The sequence below is a fragment of the Struthio camelus genome, chromosome 9 (genome assembly GCF_040807025.1).
Source record: "Struthio camelus isolate bStrCam1 chromosome 9, bStrCam1.hap1, whole genome shotgun sequence".
NCBI classification, from domain to species: Eukaryota; Metazoa; Chordata; class Aves; order Struthioniformes; family Struthionidae; genus Struthio; species Struthio camelus.
In genome coordinates this window covers 14,810,346-14,828,015 of record NC_090950.1, presented here as the reverse complement: position 1 = coordinate 14,828,015, position 17,670 = coordinate 14,810,346, and the positions used below count along the sequence as shown (strand labels likewise).

At 38.0% G+C, this 17,670-nt stretch overlaps 1 protein-coding gene across 1 annotated transcript in view; it reads left to right on the top strand.

The window, feature by feature from the left end:
• Nucleotides 1-17,670, top strand: part of DNER (delta/notch like EGF repeat containing) — a 136,853-nt gene that overhangs the window by 113,239 nt on the left and 5,944 nt on the right. Inside the window, exons 9-12 of the mRNA XM_068955083.1 lie at nucleotides 4,332-4,454; nucleotides 7,793-7,906; nucleotides 9,001-9,132; nucleotides 15,390-15,636. Coding sequence (XP_068811184.1) covers nucleotides 4,332-4,454; nucleotides 7,793-7,906; nucleotides 9,001-9,132; nucleotides 15,390-15,636 — 616 coding nt within the window. The remainder of the gene's footprint in view (nucleotides 1-4,331; nucleotides 4,455-7,792; nucleotides 7,907-9,000; nucleotides 9,133-15,389; nucleotides 15,637-17,670) is intronic.

Genomic DNA, 17,670 nt, shown 5'->3' with positions numbered 1-17,670 from the left:
GGTAAGTGTAGATAAGCCCTGGGAATCACTACTGAGGAGCTAGCATGGAAGAAAAGCTTCAAGAGCTTTCTACTTTGTTCTTTACTGATTTATAAAGGTAGAGGAAGCCTCTCCCTTTGTCTTTTGTTAACCTAGTAGTGCAGATATTCTCAAGGGGTGAGCAAGCCCAGCCGTATATTTTGCCCCATCAACTGCTCTTGAAGGTTTTAACAAAGCCCATGGCTTCTTTCTGTCAGCCTTCTTGACCCAGATTGTGTGTTCCTTTCCACCTTCTCTCTGTTAGCAATTTTTAACGTAGCCATCAAGCAAGGAGAGTTCACCTAAGCATGTAGCTGTCTGTAGACCGTGCTAGAGAGCATAAGGCAAACATCCAGCCTCTTCAAGGCAGCCTCCCTGTTGGTTAAAAAAAAGAGAAAGAAAGATTTGGGAATCCAGAGAAGAGCGGCAATAGAGCTATTTCTTTATGAAGAAGAGCAGCAGATGCGACAGTTGCCTAGAGGGAAGAGAGGTAATGTGGGACACCTTTTGTGTGCTGTTCCTCCTCCTTCCCCCGCCCCCCAGGTTCCCTGTCCGTTCCCCAGCCCCTGAAGAGAGCCCATCAGAATGGGACAGTCATTAGCAAGTTCTGCTTGCATGCACAAAGGTGCTAATACTCACTTTTGTAATGACCTGGAGAAATGAGTTTAATAATTTTAGTTGCCCTTTTTGAAGCTGTAATGTCAAATATCTTTTTCTGCTCAGAACACAGCATGTGGAGAAGTGATATCAATGTAGATATCATTTCTTTCTTTCTAAATACGTCCATAGAAAAGCTGTATGCCCCAAAAGATGCAAGCAGCTGCATTGGGCATGGCTCATGAGTATAAAAGCAATGGAATCTTTATAGTGGTGTTAGAAAAAGAGGGAGCACCTATACTAGAGTCTGTTATTCTAAAGTTATCTATGAAAGGTGCTCCTGTTTCTGTTTAATTTTTTTAATAAAAGTATAGAAATGATTTATGTAGTATTTTTGAAGGTACATATACGAATTCAAAATAACACATGGCTTATTCATCAGTATCATTAAAAAGCAGCACTACAAAAGAGAAATACTTGTTAAGAATTATATAATGCCTCCTAGCTCAATTTTTTTTTCTCCCCTCCATTCACAGATAATTCAAGTAGAATTCATCTGTTGGTACCAGGCTAAGGACAGTGAGGGTGAAATAGTGTGTGTAGGTGAGATCTGCCCTCTCGTGGAGAGAGAAAATATTTTTCCCTTACTGTGCAGTGCTTGACCTCATAGCAAAGAGGTGATATTGGTATTTTATGTTGATTTTTGGAAAACAGACAACTATTCAGTCACAAAATTCAGTCTGTTCCCTTTGAGGGGTGAAAACTGTAACAGCACGTCAAAACATATGTTCTCAAAATATCTAATTACCCCTGTATTGAACACAAGGAAATCCCACATGTTTTTTTTTTAAGTTTTCAAATTTCTGTGGTTTGTACATTGGCTACAGATGTCACTACCTAAGGATATCTTGTTTCATCATAAGCTAGATAAGCTATAATAGAAATTAGCGTACTGTTTAGTTTAATTCTGTATTGCCTGGCTAACAGCTTTGGAGAACATGATTCTAAAATGCTTCTTAATAAGCCGCTAATCTAGCTAAGTTTACTATAAGAAGACAGTTCTGTGCAAAAGCAAATGGGTAACATTGCACATAACAGCTTGTGGCCTACTAGCATCTATTGTACCTTCATACACTGATTTTTTTAGTTATCTGTAATTGGGAGAGAGAAATGGTGCCTGGAGTTGCCATTTTTCCTATTTTCTATGATTCTGTGATAATTTGGGGAAAAACTTAGACCAGGAGATTGAATATAGTTTGGCAGTTATTAAGTTCAGACTATGCCCCTCTTTTTGGTTCCTTTTTTTATGAAAGACATATTCATTTCATGTCCATAAGTTTTATTACTAACTAGAGACTATTTGAAGAAATACAATTACAATGGGGAGTTTGCGCTTTGTATTTCAGACCACCTTCTCCATGGCATCTTTATTCATGGTATCTTCATTCATATATTACTGCTTTTATAGGTATATGTAATGAGCAAATCAAGATTTTAAAAAGCATATAAACACTGTTCCAATGCACAATATTATAGATTACAAATGCGTCTTCATGATATTACATCACACTCGTAGGAGGTCGAGAAGGGGACATCAGCTGTGAAGAGTCAGGAAAGTTAGATGTTTAATAACTGGTTTAACTGAAATTAATCCATGGTAGAGGTGGGAAGGGTGTCCTAATGCAGTGCTAAGGTACAGTGACATAGCTTCTCTGCATGACTGTTCATTGTGAAACAGTGTTTTAATATGAAGGCATATTCAAAACTGCCTGTTTTCATGTGTAACATAGACCTTCAAAAACATTGAGCAGATTTGAAGGAATATAAGCAAGCTTCTATTTAAAACAGGTAAAGAAAATATCCCTACTCTACATTATTTCCAGGCGCAGTCCAAAAGCAAAAAGAAGGTGAAATAATCACTTCATACAAAGCATCTTTGGCATTCCCCTCTGGCAATAGTACGCGTGCTAGAATTTCTTCCTTCACCTTTTCATGGATGGCTAAAGATGAGATGGTTCTACCCTTTGAACCCAAACCATTTGCTGACACATCTGAGGCAATTATCTGTGTTAATTACCTGGGTGGTGCAGTTGATGTTAACTTCCTGGTCCTTGATTGGGTAGGCTGCATGATGCCCCAAGTCAGACGCTATGACTAGCAGTTGTTAGCAGAAGGTAGTTAATAGTTGAACAGATGTAGCAGAAAACATAAAAGTTTGTTCGCTGAGTCCTTTGCCAAAATTTCCAAGAAGAGTGTAAACGTTATGAAAGACGAATGTTTTGGTACAAACATACTCGTTACTTCTTTCGAAAAGATAAAAGCGTATTTTGTTTAATCTGTTTTACATAATAGAAAAATCACTATTATTTAAGTTCTAAACCTGTCCATAAAGACAATTTAGCTTTATAAATGAAGCAATCCCTGCACCCTCAAGGGAGCAATGGGAAAACTATTCAGAAAGACTTCAGCAAATTGTTTAGTACTTTTTTCATTGGTCAAACACACCAGCAGTTTTACATGTCTTCTCTGCCAATACTTATCTGTCGGGGAGAAAGTAGTGTTTATGTTGCTTTTAAATACATTATTTCTACTTACTAAGCGTCATGAGCGACATTTTTTGTTTTGTTGATGTATTATTTGGCTATATATTTAGACATTGTTATTGGAATTGGAAAGCCCCTAGCTTACAAAAAAAAAAAAAAGTAAAGTGTAGCTGAAGTAGAAGAAAGAAGAGAGGAAGCTTTTCATCAGTAGATCCAGATTACATTTTTATTAAAGAAGAATGAAATAAGCTTTTTGATATCAAATATAATTGTCCTTAAGGTGATCAGGCTTATAGTTCTTTGTATTTGATACCAAGTAATACTAATAACATCCATATTATCAAGCAAACATATTTTAGCATTTTAACTACTTATTTCTTCTGTTACACTATACTAATTTATGCTGTTATTTAATATGGGTAGGTACTACTTTGACTTGATGCACTGTATATAGAAGGTAATTTCAACTGCTGTTAAGATCGATGATCATATGATACACCAAATCATGAAAAAAGCACTAGTTCAAGTGGATTAACTCCTGCTTTTTTACCTCGTGGTATGATTGATGTAGTAAGTGACTGTTAGCAGGTCTCATGGCTTTTCTGTGTTTCTACTTTCTCTGTCTGTATAATCAGACTATAATGCCTGCCTACCGCTTGGGAAATTGAATATTGAGCATCTTAATGCTTCTCTGGTGCTTTGACAGCACCATTGTACAGCACTGAAGTTAAAATACATTATCGTTCCAACTCCTGTTGTATAATTAGCATCACTGATGAAAAGTTGTGGTGATGTGAGTGTCCAAGAAAAGTGGCAGATATGCGGTTATTAGATTATTCCATTTTACAATCGGAGTGCAGTAATTTGCCTTGTTAATAGTGGCCTTGGTCACCAGCCACTGTGTTTACTGCCTCGCTGCTGTTTACCACAATGGAAGTGACTGAGGAGGGCTCTTTCAGTACATTGTACCCCCTTAATTTTTTTTTTTGGGGGGGGGGGGAGGTAATTTTAGCTGGGGGGCAGATGTCCTTAAAATTGATGTGTTAATGTTTATCTCTCTGCACAGCGTGTTTCAATTAGCAAACATCTGCCCACAATCTATAGTGGCTTAGTTGATGACTGTTATTGGGAAGTGTTTCATAGCATGTTTTATTTCCTCTTCATGTGATTTAGGCTACCATGGCCTTTACTGTGAAGAGGAATATAATGAATGCCTTTCTGCACCCTGCCAGAATGGAGCCACCTGCAGAGACCTTGTCAATAGCTATGACTGTGTGTGCCTTGCTGAATATGAAGGTAAAATGCGGTCTTACCTCTAACTTTCTGAATTTTTCTGCATGTTTTTTATCGTAGGCTTTGTTACAGAGATATTCAATACCCTCCATTGTGAAGAAATAAATGAGCTAAAGTAAATGGAAACAAAAGTAGATCCTGATGCCATAATCTTTATTCAAATAAGTAGTTCCGATTTAGCTGGTCTGTATAGTTGGTTGCTCATGTGAGAAATGTATGGCCTTTTAAGGGTACAAATGGCTTCTCTCTGTTTGTCTTAGACATACCTTTTTCAGCTGTTCTTAAGACATGTTAGAATGTGATTGATTTTTAAAAGAAAATGTTAGATAAAATTTTTCATCAGTTAATGATGGGAGTCATTATGTGGAGGGCTTCCCAAATCGTTTTTTGGATTTTCTCCAGTGAAGTGAGTTAAAAACACAGTAATGAAAGACTGGTACTTGAAACAGTTTAGCCTGAAGGAGTCGATATGGAAGTATTTTGGTTGAAATCAAAATAAAGAAAGAATAAACCCTGGGCAAAGTAGTAGTTCTGGGGCTGTTCTCCCATGTTAAATGAGTCTAATCATATATATGTTATAATGGGATCAGCTTTTAGAATTTTTTAAGTAATTTATAAAATAAGGAAAAAGTACACATTTTGCTGTACAAAAACAATTTATCTTGCAGTAGATTTCAGTTTTAGATAGAGTAACATGTCAGCTTGCTGTGGTACGTCCCTCTTTGCAGGGCTAAAATGCTGCTCTGTGTGTTCTGCTTTGAATCATGCTGTGAGAACATTTTGAAAATAACTTTATCTGATATTGCTATTACATATATATATATATTTTTTTTTTTTAACATGGCATGACTGTGTTTTAAGGAACATTACTCAGGCATTTCTCTCATTAAGAATATCAATCCTTATCTGTGTTGAGGAGTACTACTCAGTTAGCGACTGCTTGAGGCTAAATATATATTGCATGCTGGTGATCGCACTGTTCTTTGACAACAGATGAAGAATTCATCATTCCAGAGGCTTAGTGAGGAAATGACCCTGAGCTTTTCATGACAGTTTAAAGAGCCCTTAACCATAACGTTATGACTTTGTTATGTTCTCAACCTAGCTGTATATGCAGGCGAAAGCACTGCATGTATAGCACCTGACTTATAAGAAGTTCATTCAGCAGGGAACCTGCTCCTGCAAGCACTTTTTGCTGTTCGGGGCACCTGCTTTCTTGCTCCAGACTGCACCAGTGCTGACTGATGCTAAAGAATAGAGCTGAGGTACCCTGCCTCAAGGTACTCTGTGGGCAATTAGAGGCCTCAGTTTTAGCAATACCAGCCCAGGCCTCCCTGTCTGCTGTCCCCCTTACTCCTCTACACCCCCTGCCTGCCTTTTCAGGGTGTCTTGTCTGGCAAGTAGACCAGAGATGTTACCGCTGATCTGAACTGAAGTCTACGGCAGCATGTGCGTGTGGGCTTATTGCTCTGCCAGCTTCTGCTGCCCAAACTAGAGTGCTTTGCCTTATTGTTACTGACAGGCTGACCAAATGATTTCAGGAGGTGTATAGTGAATATAAATACGTATTTAAAATACATTCTTTTTTCATAACTTTTTAATTATTGCTCTTAAATGTACTTTAAATGACTGTTTTTATGTGACTTTAGTACATTTACATTGTTCTACATGCTGCTGTGTTGAATGTTAGAGAATCAAGTTCATTACTTTTAATCTGTTCACTCATTGTGTGTGTCCATCTGCCATGTTTCTTACATTTTTGTATTACTTTTCTTTCCCATATTCTTTCCCCAAATGGCTCTGTTTTCTCACTAATTTTACCCATATATAGTTCTATTTCTCAAACTCTGCAACTTCAAATTCACAGACTTTCCAATTCCCTTGCAATAAAATTGGTGTTCATGAACAAGGCTGGGAAGGAGTAAGGCAGAATCAGCTACATGTATTGCCATTTTTTACATGCATTTGTCTAACCGCTTCTTGAAGTCCTCCAACACTGCAGGTTCTGTAATCTCCACAAGCAACGTATTCCATCAGTGTCCTTCACTGCCTTGTCACTAGAAATGTTTTCCTGATGTCCAAGTTGTATTGCAGTTTTTATACATAATAAACAATATGAGTTTATGCTTCCTTCTCTTGGTTGAGTCTGCATCTTTACAGTTTGTAGGATGGAAAGGACGTAGAAAGATGAGCCATCTTAAAAAGTGAAAAATGTGTGCTTGTGATTTGTAGATGTAATTACATGGAAGCATTCAGAATCCTGTCCTGCTTTTTGGTTAGTTTGTTGGAATTGCTGCAGTAAGCTTAAGATCAGGAAAACTTGAAGATAATTTTTGATTTTAGCCAAATGGTCATTTTGGATTCATTCCCAAGCAAAGAATGCTAATAAGACCTAGGCTTAGGCTTAAATCTAACATTAATGGATAAATTTAAGCAGGTATTTTGAATACAAGTGAATTTCTCTGTAGTAGATAAATTATATACCACGTCCCCCCAATCCTTCGTTATTCACATACCTACATTTATTTGTTCATTTTTTTTGCCATCCATGTACTGATTAGATCATTCACATGTTGATTTTTCTATTTTTGTCTGGAAAGTAGACTCGGAGAAAATGATGCATGAAGTAGTGGCATCAGAATCTGCCTCCCGTCCCCAGGTGGCAGTCTGCTGTGCTTTTAATTCTGTATTCCAGATTGTACCGTCTTCTGCAAAGCAAAACTAATGAATTCACCTAGCTTACATGTGAAAATGAAAAATCGAAGACAGACTTGAAGCTGACCAGCCTAAGTGTTCATTTTTAGCTTTATATTTGAATAAATTGATTTCTCATTTTATTGGCTTATTAAATGATATTTCTTCTCAGTTTCCTCAAAAGTCAATGAGAGGCATCAGACTATGTATGTACATTATTTAAAAAGTTATTACATAAACTTCTTACTGAGGGCAATTACTGTTTAAATTATATTGAAGAGTAGCTGATCAGCTTGTGCTTTGTTATGCCACTGCTTTTCCGTAGATCGTCCACCAGTTCTTGTTAGAGAGCAGAAGTTGCCCTAGCTCTTTTAACTCCATTGTCCTTGGTGGGTGAGGGGCGGCATGCATGTTAAAGTTTAAGCACCGTAAAACTTAGGGCTTTAGCACTGATTTGCAAAGGCTAATCTTACCCTGACTTACTTGTCAGTGACTTCAATGTCTTGTCATTTGATGAGTGTCACAGGGGACAATTAGGCTTTGAAGCTGTACATCATTGCTCTCATCCAGGTGGAGTTAAGACATCGCACATACTGATTTCAGACTGTCAGTATGGTTAACAGCGGTTGTTAACTTTACCTTTTCAGGAAGGCACTGTGAATTGTACAAAGATCCTTGTGTTAACATCAACTGTCAGAATGGTGGCACCTGTGACAGTGAAGGTCTAAATGCTACTTGTATTTGTTCACCTGGATATACAGGCAAGTAATTGTGAATTACACAGAATGTTTAGTTGTTATTCACTGTGCCCAGATGCCAAATAACGCTATATTTGTTTGAGGAAACATATTAATTTTGACATTGCTGAATTGTAATCAGTCCTGTGAGAATGAAAAGTCATTGATGTTAAAACTGCTTTGAACTTGAAACATTTGCAGCAAAATATCTGTTAAAGAGAATTCACTAAGCTAACACCTGTTTAACAGTCCTTATGACATTTTTGCTTGAGACTAGATTGCATTTCAAAAATAACATTTTGAAGACGCTACCAGGTAAGCCAGTACACTAATTGGACACTGTTGAAACTGGCAAATGCGTTAACCTCGACCTATTAGTTACTGTGAGGTGAGGAAAGAACTCATTCTGTTACCTTGATATGCAATTGCTAAGAGCCTTAAAGTGCTAGTTATGAATCAATTTACAGTTTTAGAGTAATGATAAGCAGCCTGTTTAATCCTTTTGCATTGTATTTAAACTGACATGATCGGTGCAATCCAAATATCTGCTGTCAAGATAATTTACAGCCTGATGCTCTATTAGTCATATGAGGTAATATCCAGTTTGATAGTAACGGATGAATCCATTCATAGCTGTTTTGTAGATCAAATGATGCTTTTAGTTCTGTGATAATTAAAGTGCAATTTCTAAGAAAAGATTTGGCTTTCTATTGTACAATGGCTGTTTCTCTGCAGCACTGATTATCTACATTATAATTGTAATTACTGTATAGAACTTCAGAATATACATGGTAAATTGTTACAACCCTTTTAAGTGGGAAAGACAAACATGTTTATTGTTTAAAGAAATTAGAGACAGTCTGAGTGAGTCAGATTGTCAAGGCACTCAGCCTTCAGATTTTGTTTTCACCTGGTTGACTGAAAATAGTATATCCTTCTTGGAGGCTCTGAGAGACTTATTTCTTGAAACATTTATAGAATAATTTTGATATCCTGAGAATGCTATTGAGTAGTAAGCTATCAGGCAGCTAGAGGAAAATCGAATAACATTGATGGCGTACCTGATACGATACAGCCGCTATATGGAAGTTTGTTGTTGTTGTTTTTTCTGATATAAGGTGAAGAGTGTGAAATTGATATAAATGACTGTGACAGCAACCCATGTCACCATGCTGGAACTTGCATAGATCAGCCCAATGGTTATACCTGCCACTGTCCACATGGGTGGGTTGGCGCAAACTGCGAAATACGTAAGTTTATAAAACTTTATAAGGTTTTTTTAATATGTATGTAGTTAGTTGTCCTAGAAACTGTGTAAAAATGATACAGAGATTATAGCAAATACATTTATAGTTGTGTCTTAATACCTATGTGCACAAATATCCTGAATTTTCTGTAAATTATCAACATTCTGTTAAATGCGTTTTATCTTAGGCTATGATATTTTGAAAGTGGTCACATAAGTTAGAAACTTCTGTTTCTGGTGCCCTACTTTTGAGGTGTGTTGGACTGTATTTTCAGAGAAGCTATTTCATAGTTGGGCACTAAGGATTTCCTTTCTTTTTAAATGTGCTTAAGTTTCAAAGTTTATCTCATACTTACCTTGAGTAAACTGTACTCCCATAGCGCAGTAAACACGGTACTATCAGACTCGTGTTGACTTCTGAGTACCTGCAGTTCTAGTAGTGTTTCTGCAGAACAAGTTTAAGCTTGCTTGCCTAGGGAAACAAATCCTATGTAATCATGCTGTGACTGTATGCATGCATTTATCTCCTTCTTGGGCAGGAACTATTCCAGTTTCCACCAGATTTGTTAGAAAGATAGAAATCTCCGAGAAAAGTATTTCCTAAGAATTTAGTAAGAATAGTGCAAAGAAGGCTTACTAGTAGGTCTGGGCAAGGAATGGCTTCAGAGTGATCTCACCTCTTAGCAGAGAGAAGAGCTTCTGTGTAAGCTCACTCTTATTGAGCACTAAAGAGTCCATCAGAGGAAGAGAAGAGTTAAAACAGAAATTTGGTTTCATTAGTTCTGCTGCTCACAGAGCAGCTTTATATTTCACTGAGGTCTTGTTCTTGGACTACAGATGTCATCTTTAGTAGAGATTTTAGCTGTGTATTTGACTACTTGAATGCTTTGATACTGTGGTCGTGGATCCGATCCCCTCAAGATATTATACAGATATGCAGGGTGGCATGAGGGGGTTTACACCCTCAGTACAGCTACTGTGGCAGGTATAAGTGATAGATTAAAAAAATAAACAGGAAAAGGGACACAGATAATGCTTACTGTACTTTCATAAGAACAGGCCTACACAAAGGCTGGAATAAAAAATGGTTTTTTATCTCATTTGCACAAGGATTTCAAGCTTCTCTACCTAAACCTATCAGTTTAAGTAAAACTTATATCCATTGTTCTTTAAGTTTGTTTCTATTCTTGACATTAATCCTGACATGTTCACTCAGAGGACTCTGTTCACATCTGGACTGATGCTGTAAATCCAAAGGTTTATAGTGAAAGTGCTCGCTGGCTTGTGACCTTCTCTCCCTTTAATTGCTGGTTGTGAATTCAGTCTCAGCACTTAATCACAGACCAACACAATTACGAAGCACCCCTGATGATGATGACTGCATGGAAGGATAACTTGCCTCCAGCCTTCTGTGGAAAATCCTCTTTCGTTTTGAGAACCTGTTGAATGAAAGGCTGTTGAAATATTTTACCTTCTGTCAAATGTGAGGACTGCAGAACAGTGTTTATAGCTAGTCCAGAGATGGTGACAGCACTGCCCCTTTTTGTTGTCTCTGTGAACGGCGTGCACTGCTACTTTTTGTGCTGCTTAAGTCTCAGGACCAGGATGCTGTATATGCTATGTATGCTCTATATACCATATTGTTCACGCTGTACGGTGCTCAAATGAGCTCTTACTGGTCAGGCTGTTAGTGATACCTGAAACATGCACTTCCAGGTTAATCATCGAGGCAGTGCAACTCTGCCTTTGTTATTTAGTAAGTAGTGGGCTGACAGAGAGGTGAGTTTAATTCTTTGAGAATGCAATGACTGTCCTGGAAACATACTCCCCCCCCCCCCCCCCCCCCGGAGTGCTTTGATACAGTAACCATTACGTGTCCTTTACGTAATGAAACGGACAGATACCAAAGGGAACTGGGAGCGCAGCATGACTCCTGAGCCCTGCGGATGCGCTCTACGTATGTTCTGGGATCCTCCCCTGGCCCTCATGCTCTAGAGTCACTCGGAGTTTGGCTCTGTGCCCCACAAATACATAATAAGAGACATGTAAATGCATGGGAAATGGTGATAAGCAGAACAAAGAGGGGAAGGAATCTTTTCTACTGGACAGCTACTTAATGATTCCCACTTCTTTATTGGAGGAATCAAGGCTGTGAGGAACACATGCCCCAAAGCACTATATATAGACAATGGGTGAGGTTCAAGCTTACATCTGAGAGCAGTCAACATCAACTCTTGCTTGACCCTGTTTGAAAATCTGCAAGAGAGAGTGGATCAAACTGGGCTTGAAAATTTGCTCTCTTGAGCAAGGAGTTTGGCTCCCTTTAGAGAGTATTTCCTCTCTGCATAGCACCTGATTATACCTAGCTGCATACCTCTCAGTTGTAAACAATGTAGGTTAAGATGATAGGGAGAAACAACAGCACTTTGTTGTTGCTATTTTAAGTCTTTTTTTGACTAATTTGCTCAGAAGGCAGGGAATTATCTGAGTATTAAATGACATTGATAACACTGCAGGGCTGATCCTTCGACAGAAATATTAGATCTTTTCTTTCCATCTCAATTTTTGGAGACTACACTGTATAGTATTGTATTGTTCATGTCAACTGCTCTCAATTGAAGAGGTTGAAATTACTGTATTTTTTACCAAACAAGCTAAGATAGCTAATACAGTGCATATATGTGGTAATAAAATGTAAAATATATATATATTAGGAATATTTAAAAATGTAATCTAGAGAATTCTGACTTGGATTAGTTTTACAGGAATGAAAACCTTTGTACAGTCACATAGATACATATTTTGAAAAACAATTAAGTTTAAAATTTGAGAGTTACCAGTAGTTTCTTCAAAAAGCTTTCCCTCACTACTAAAGTCACTTTGACAAAGCATCATGTGTTGTTTATGGGATCCATGGTACTTCACAATAGTCAGATGTAAGTACGGAAATGCAGGCTCTGTAATCAATGCTGTGGCTTATACTCAAAGCTGCAGAAGCTTTCCTAAAGAGCTTGGATTTTAACAGGTGTATAAAGGATTATGCAAGTAGAGAGGGATTGATTTCTGGAGAAATCACTTTGCAGGAAGGATTTGAAAGCATTGTGATCTTCAGATTTTTTTTCAAGAGAACTATGTATCTATGGGAAGTTCTTTTGCTCACTCTCTTTCCCTGAGCTAAGAATTGACCAGCTGATCCAAATCCAATTCTGATCACGCCTACAGAAATAGAAAGGCCACATCCAGCTCCTTTATAAATAGGTGCAGCATGACTGAGCTCATTGAAGTTGAGTCAATGATGCAGTGGATTTCTGTTCAGTTCATTATTTGAATCTCTTAGTGCTCATCTGCTCATCTCTCCGTGTCTCCTTGTCTTATTTATCCTATTGCTTCAGCAATTTCTGCATAATGATTAATAACATATTGGAAAATTAAATTTAAACACTATATACTGGCTTCCTCTGTCTTGGACCATCCCTCTGCATGCAGGAGAAAGACATATGATGAAGTCAAACCTTAGATAGACTTCTGAAGAGGGAGGCTGAGCTGGTGTTACAGAGAGAATTGACTAAATTGATTGCATTTTATCTTTTGTAATTTTCTGTTATTAGTCGTGAAGATGGCTGATGGTATTTAGTCCTTTTTGTGGAACAGCTTTCTATTTATTCTTGGTAGCTCCCATTTTTTCACCAGCAATATGCTTTATCAGCTGGAAGTGACTAGTATAACAAGTTTAAGGGTTATATTCCTTCAAATTGTACTCTTTAGTTTCTTGTCAAGTGCTCTGTATACATACAATAAACTAGTCAAGAAGTGGATTTAATTTGTGTAGCAATGAACTTTGATTTTTATTATATCGTCTTGTAGTTCTTTCCAGTGCTAGCAATTTTAATTAATAACAATAGGATTTAATCAGTCTTTATTATAAAGAGGAGAATTGTCCTTTTAAAATGAAATGCATTTGGCCAAAAAGATAACGGACTATTCAGTGTAAAAAAACCCTTACAAGATAGCTCATTTAAATTCTCTAATGCCTGCTGGCTATTTGTTAATATCATTACCTTTGCCTATTAACTACCTATTAATATAGTTAGCAAGATAGTCCAAGCTAGGTTGTTACTTGGGAACTATCATTACAGAGTGTTTGTAGTATGAACTGTGTTGTGCTCAATGAAATCTAATTCTTAATTAATTTTATTAGCATTACTATGACAACTGAGAGCACTGCAAATTTGAGCTGTCGTGTAGTCTTTCTAATCTCTGGAGTATAAGCTGTTAATCTTTGTATTTTTATCTGGGGAAGAAGAATGAGGAAATTCCTCATGTCCTTACCCGGAGATGTAAGACATGGAGTCTAAAACAGAACTGTCTTGCCATTTATCTACTTACCTTAGATCTGAATTTGGCCTAGTCTGACAGCCTGACAGAAACCACTATGTGTGACGAATGTGCTGCAGGACAAAAATAGAATCCGGTCCGAAACCAAACCCAGCGCAGCAGCGTTCGCTCCCTCACAGGCAGACTGAGCAAACTGCAGCAGCAGCGCTTCAGAAACAGTAAACCACTGAATGATTCAGGCTAATCAAAACTTTATTGATCTATGAAGAGGAAATCGCAGAAAAGCAGCCCTGCACTCCACTCACATTTACAGACTATGAGCAAGCACAAGCTCAGAGGTGCTCTGGGATAGCCCTTTACTGTTGTGACAGAGAGCAGCCATTTCCTCAAGCTCTGCCCAGATGTATCCCACATGTTCTCCCAACCTTTCTCTAAAAAACAGTTCCCATATATTTATGCCATAGATGGAGATTCTCTTCACAGGTGCCACTAAACTTGTGATTTTTAGCGGCAGTGTTCAAATCAGTTACCTGTCATCATCAAAATCCCCGAGAGGTGGCTTCTAAGAAAATCTGAACGTCCCCAGAGCACATGCCTGACAGCCCTGTTCCCCAACAGTGTTTGTCATTAAGAAGAGGAAGCTTCTAAAGCAGTGAAAAGCAGAAGTCTGTTTGAAAAAGAAACAGTCACCTGCTAGAAATTACAGAAATTTGACACTCTTAGAAAGTTGTCAAGAGTGTTTCGTCAAGTCCGTTCCTAGTTCGAAACAATTTATCATAGTAGAGTGCCAAAAATGAACTGTAAAGGAAGTAGAGCTGAAGACAGACAACTGATAGACTCTCCCATTAGTTTGTTTATCAGCGATATTTTTAAAGGTTTGGAATACCTAAAATGCAAGAGGCCTCCTTCAGATTAGCTTTACTTTAAGGTCCCCATTGCGAAGTCTCAGAGGAGTTTTGCTTGAGGGAAGGCTCCGTACTGTAGCACCTTCCTACTGATGCCCTTCCCTTTTGGGGAACTGTATCCAGTAAACAGTGGCCCAGGCAAAATTCCAAAGTGGTGGTGAATAAGCCCCTTGGTGACAGAAATGGGCTAATAGGACTGGTAAACTTATAGTGAAGGGAGCAGTGAGTAGGAGCAAGGAGGTGTAACCTCTTTTACCGCTGTGTCCTTGGAAGTACTGAATGCTTGGAAGACTGATACTAGAACACTTTTTTTTTTTTTTTAAGGGCTGTTGAAAACAGTTTAGGTGCAGGAGAGATCTACAAAATGGTTCAAGAACTGAGAAAAAAGAAAAGCTGTTGCAGAAAGGGAGTGATCTCTGTCTTGACTCACTCTTTTTGAAAAAACGTTCAGGCAAGAATAGGAGTACTTGAGTACTTCTGGGAAAGCAGTGTGTCTAGGGTTTAGGGAGACGAAAGTCTCCGCAGTCTGCTGGAGGTAGGCATAACAAAAAGTGTTTCAAATTAAAAACCAAATATATTTAATAAATATTAAATCACACATTTTAATAGGAAGGTTTACTAACTATTGGAGCAAACTTCACAGAGAAGTGGTGGATTCTCCATTACTAGAAGTTTTTGCATAAAAACTGTCTGTCTTTATAGAGCATATCATTTAGTGAAATATAACTAGATGACATGCTATGATTTGGGTTACATAGGAGATCCAACTAGGTAAGTTGATCACCTCTCACCTTAAAAAGCTTTGAAAAGATTGGTGAAGGATCAGAATAGTGCTATTCAAATTTGCTGCACATTAGGCATGGCATCATATCCATAGCAGGGTCTGAAAAGATTGAAGTTGCGTATCCTGAGCTTAAAAGTCTCCACAGAAATATTGAAAGTGAATGACACAAAATAATTCTATTCCGCAGGAAGGATATAAAGTACTAATTAACGATAACCTTTTATTTCTAATTGGCAGATCTGCAGTGGAAGTCTGGGCATATGGCAGAGAGTCTAACAAATATGCCTCGTCACTCCCTCTACATCATAATTGGGGCACTTTGTGTCGCGTTTGTCCTGATGCTGATCATCCTGATTGTGGGAATATGTCGCATCAGCCGCATTGAGTATCAAGGCTCTTCCAGGCCAGCCTATGAAGAATTTTACAACTGTAGAAGCATTGACAGTGAATTCAGTAGTGCAATTGCTTCTATCCGACATGCCAGGTTTGTTGTGGGAATGGTAATTTAACCGAAATGTCTGTTATGCTATGTCATTTCAGTCCATGCGTAGTGCATCTAACGGCTGTTGACAGAATCGACTGCCTGTCTGTGAAAAGACAGGATCATCGGCATTGCTTCTTGTGCTTTTTGATCCCCATTCTGTTCTCAGCTGAAGTGTAGTATAGTAATTCAGCACAACTCCTCAGAGACAGTGGGAATTATTCTGAGTTTATTTGGTGTGACTGGTGAGGAGAGGCAGGTGCCATTCTCAGCCAGAAAGATCTTATGTTTGAGATGTAAATATTCTTTAACTAGTATACTTGAGTAATTTGATAGCAAAGCCACTTGTTGAATTTGTGATTAGTTTACCAGGCTATTCAATGAGACTCTTTTCAGATCACTTTATTTTCTGTGCCCCTGTTCGCCTTCAAACGAGGATCATTCTTGCTTTCCTAGAGATAGTAACCTTTTAACGTTTAAATTCAAGGGAACACTTGCAAGCCAGGGCATTGGGTGTCAGCGAATAATGTAAAAGTAGGGCAGGAAAGCATTCAAGAGCTCAAGTGCAACCCACTGCACTGATGTAGCATTAATTATACCTAGTTCCTTTTAAAGACAATTGTCTTTAAAAACCTCCGGAGATGTTGAACAGATTTAGAAAGTGCTTTCCTAATATCCGACCTAGATTTTCTTTACTAAAAATGAGACTAGTTTGTTCTTACTGCTCTTCAAGTTGTCGTGGAGAATAACCGATTATCGTTCCATTACTAGTAATCACAAACATCAGGTGTCTCTTTTTTTTTTTTTTTTTTTTAAATCTTCTCTTCCCTAGACTAAACTAACCCAGTTCTTTCAGTGTCTCCTCTTGGATCATGTTACGTTAACTTCTTTATTGTCTCCCTGGGACACGTTCCACTTTGTCTAAATCTTTTTTGGAGGGTGATCCCAAAAACTGGAAATAATGCTCCAGATAAGGCCTTACCTGTACAAAATGAATTGAGTAATCATCCTCTATATCTTTGGCATTCCTATTCCTGTTCATATGCTTTTTTTTTTTTTTGAAGTAGCATTACACTATTGACTGACAATTTAATTCTGTGGTCTGTTAGACCTTTTCCTCACCCAAAGATCCTTTGTGCCATATTGCTTTCTAGCCAGTATTGCTTTTTCTGTATTTGACATTTCCTTTAATAGAGTAGAACTTTCATTTTTGTTGTTTCCTTTTCCTGTTTCTTCAATTTATTAAGGTCATTTTGAATTCCAACAAAGAGTGTTCATATACATTACCGTTAAAATGCTTTTAAAAGAATGGAGGAAGACACTTTCATGTGCATTGAGATGGAGAAATGACTGCATATTGGTTGGAGATTGCCGGAAACTGATTGTCTGAATGCTCCAGCTCAGTTTCAGTGAAAACGAAATGGATTAATTTGTACCACCACTGAAGTTATCCAAGTTATTTGAGTTTGCATTGAAATGGGTGAGGATTCCCGAAGGTCAGTTAATCACATCTAAGCTGTGGGCAGTAGCTCTTTAAGCTGTTCCAACTAGATTTACAATGAAACATTTGTTCGTCCTCAAAAGATATTAGTCAGGAAATATTTTAAAAAAAGAAAGTTGTGCAGTTTATTTAGCATATTCTAAATAAAATCAGCGTTAATCCTTCCTGTGAAGTCTCCTTTGCCACTCAGCCTAGCATCTCTTCCCCTAGGAGCTCAGCATCTCCACACCATACGCATCCCAAGAACTCCTTGTTCTTCAGTGGTATATTGGGAGAAGAGGAAGTTATTTTAGTCTCATTATTTGGCCTTGTGAACGTCCACTGTTTTATACTGCACATCTCCAAGGGTAGACAGCAAGGTGCGAAATGATATTGTTACTCTTTCAAATTAAACATGTCTCCTCTTACTACTGCAGCAGTGAGGAATACACCCTCCCTGTTCAGTTACTACTCGCTGAAGTGGTACTTTGCACTTCCCCCAGAACTGGAAATGGTCTCCTGAAGAGCAGTGTGAAAAACCTTGCTTTCCCTATTTA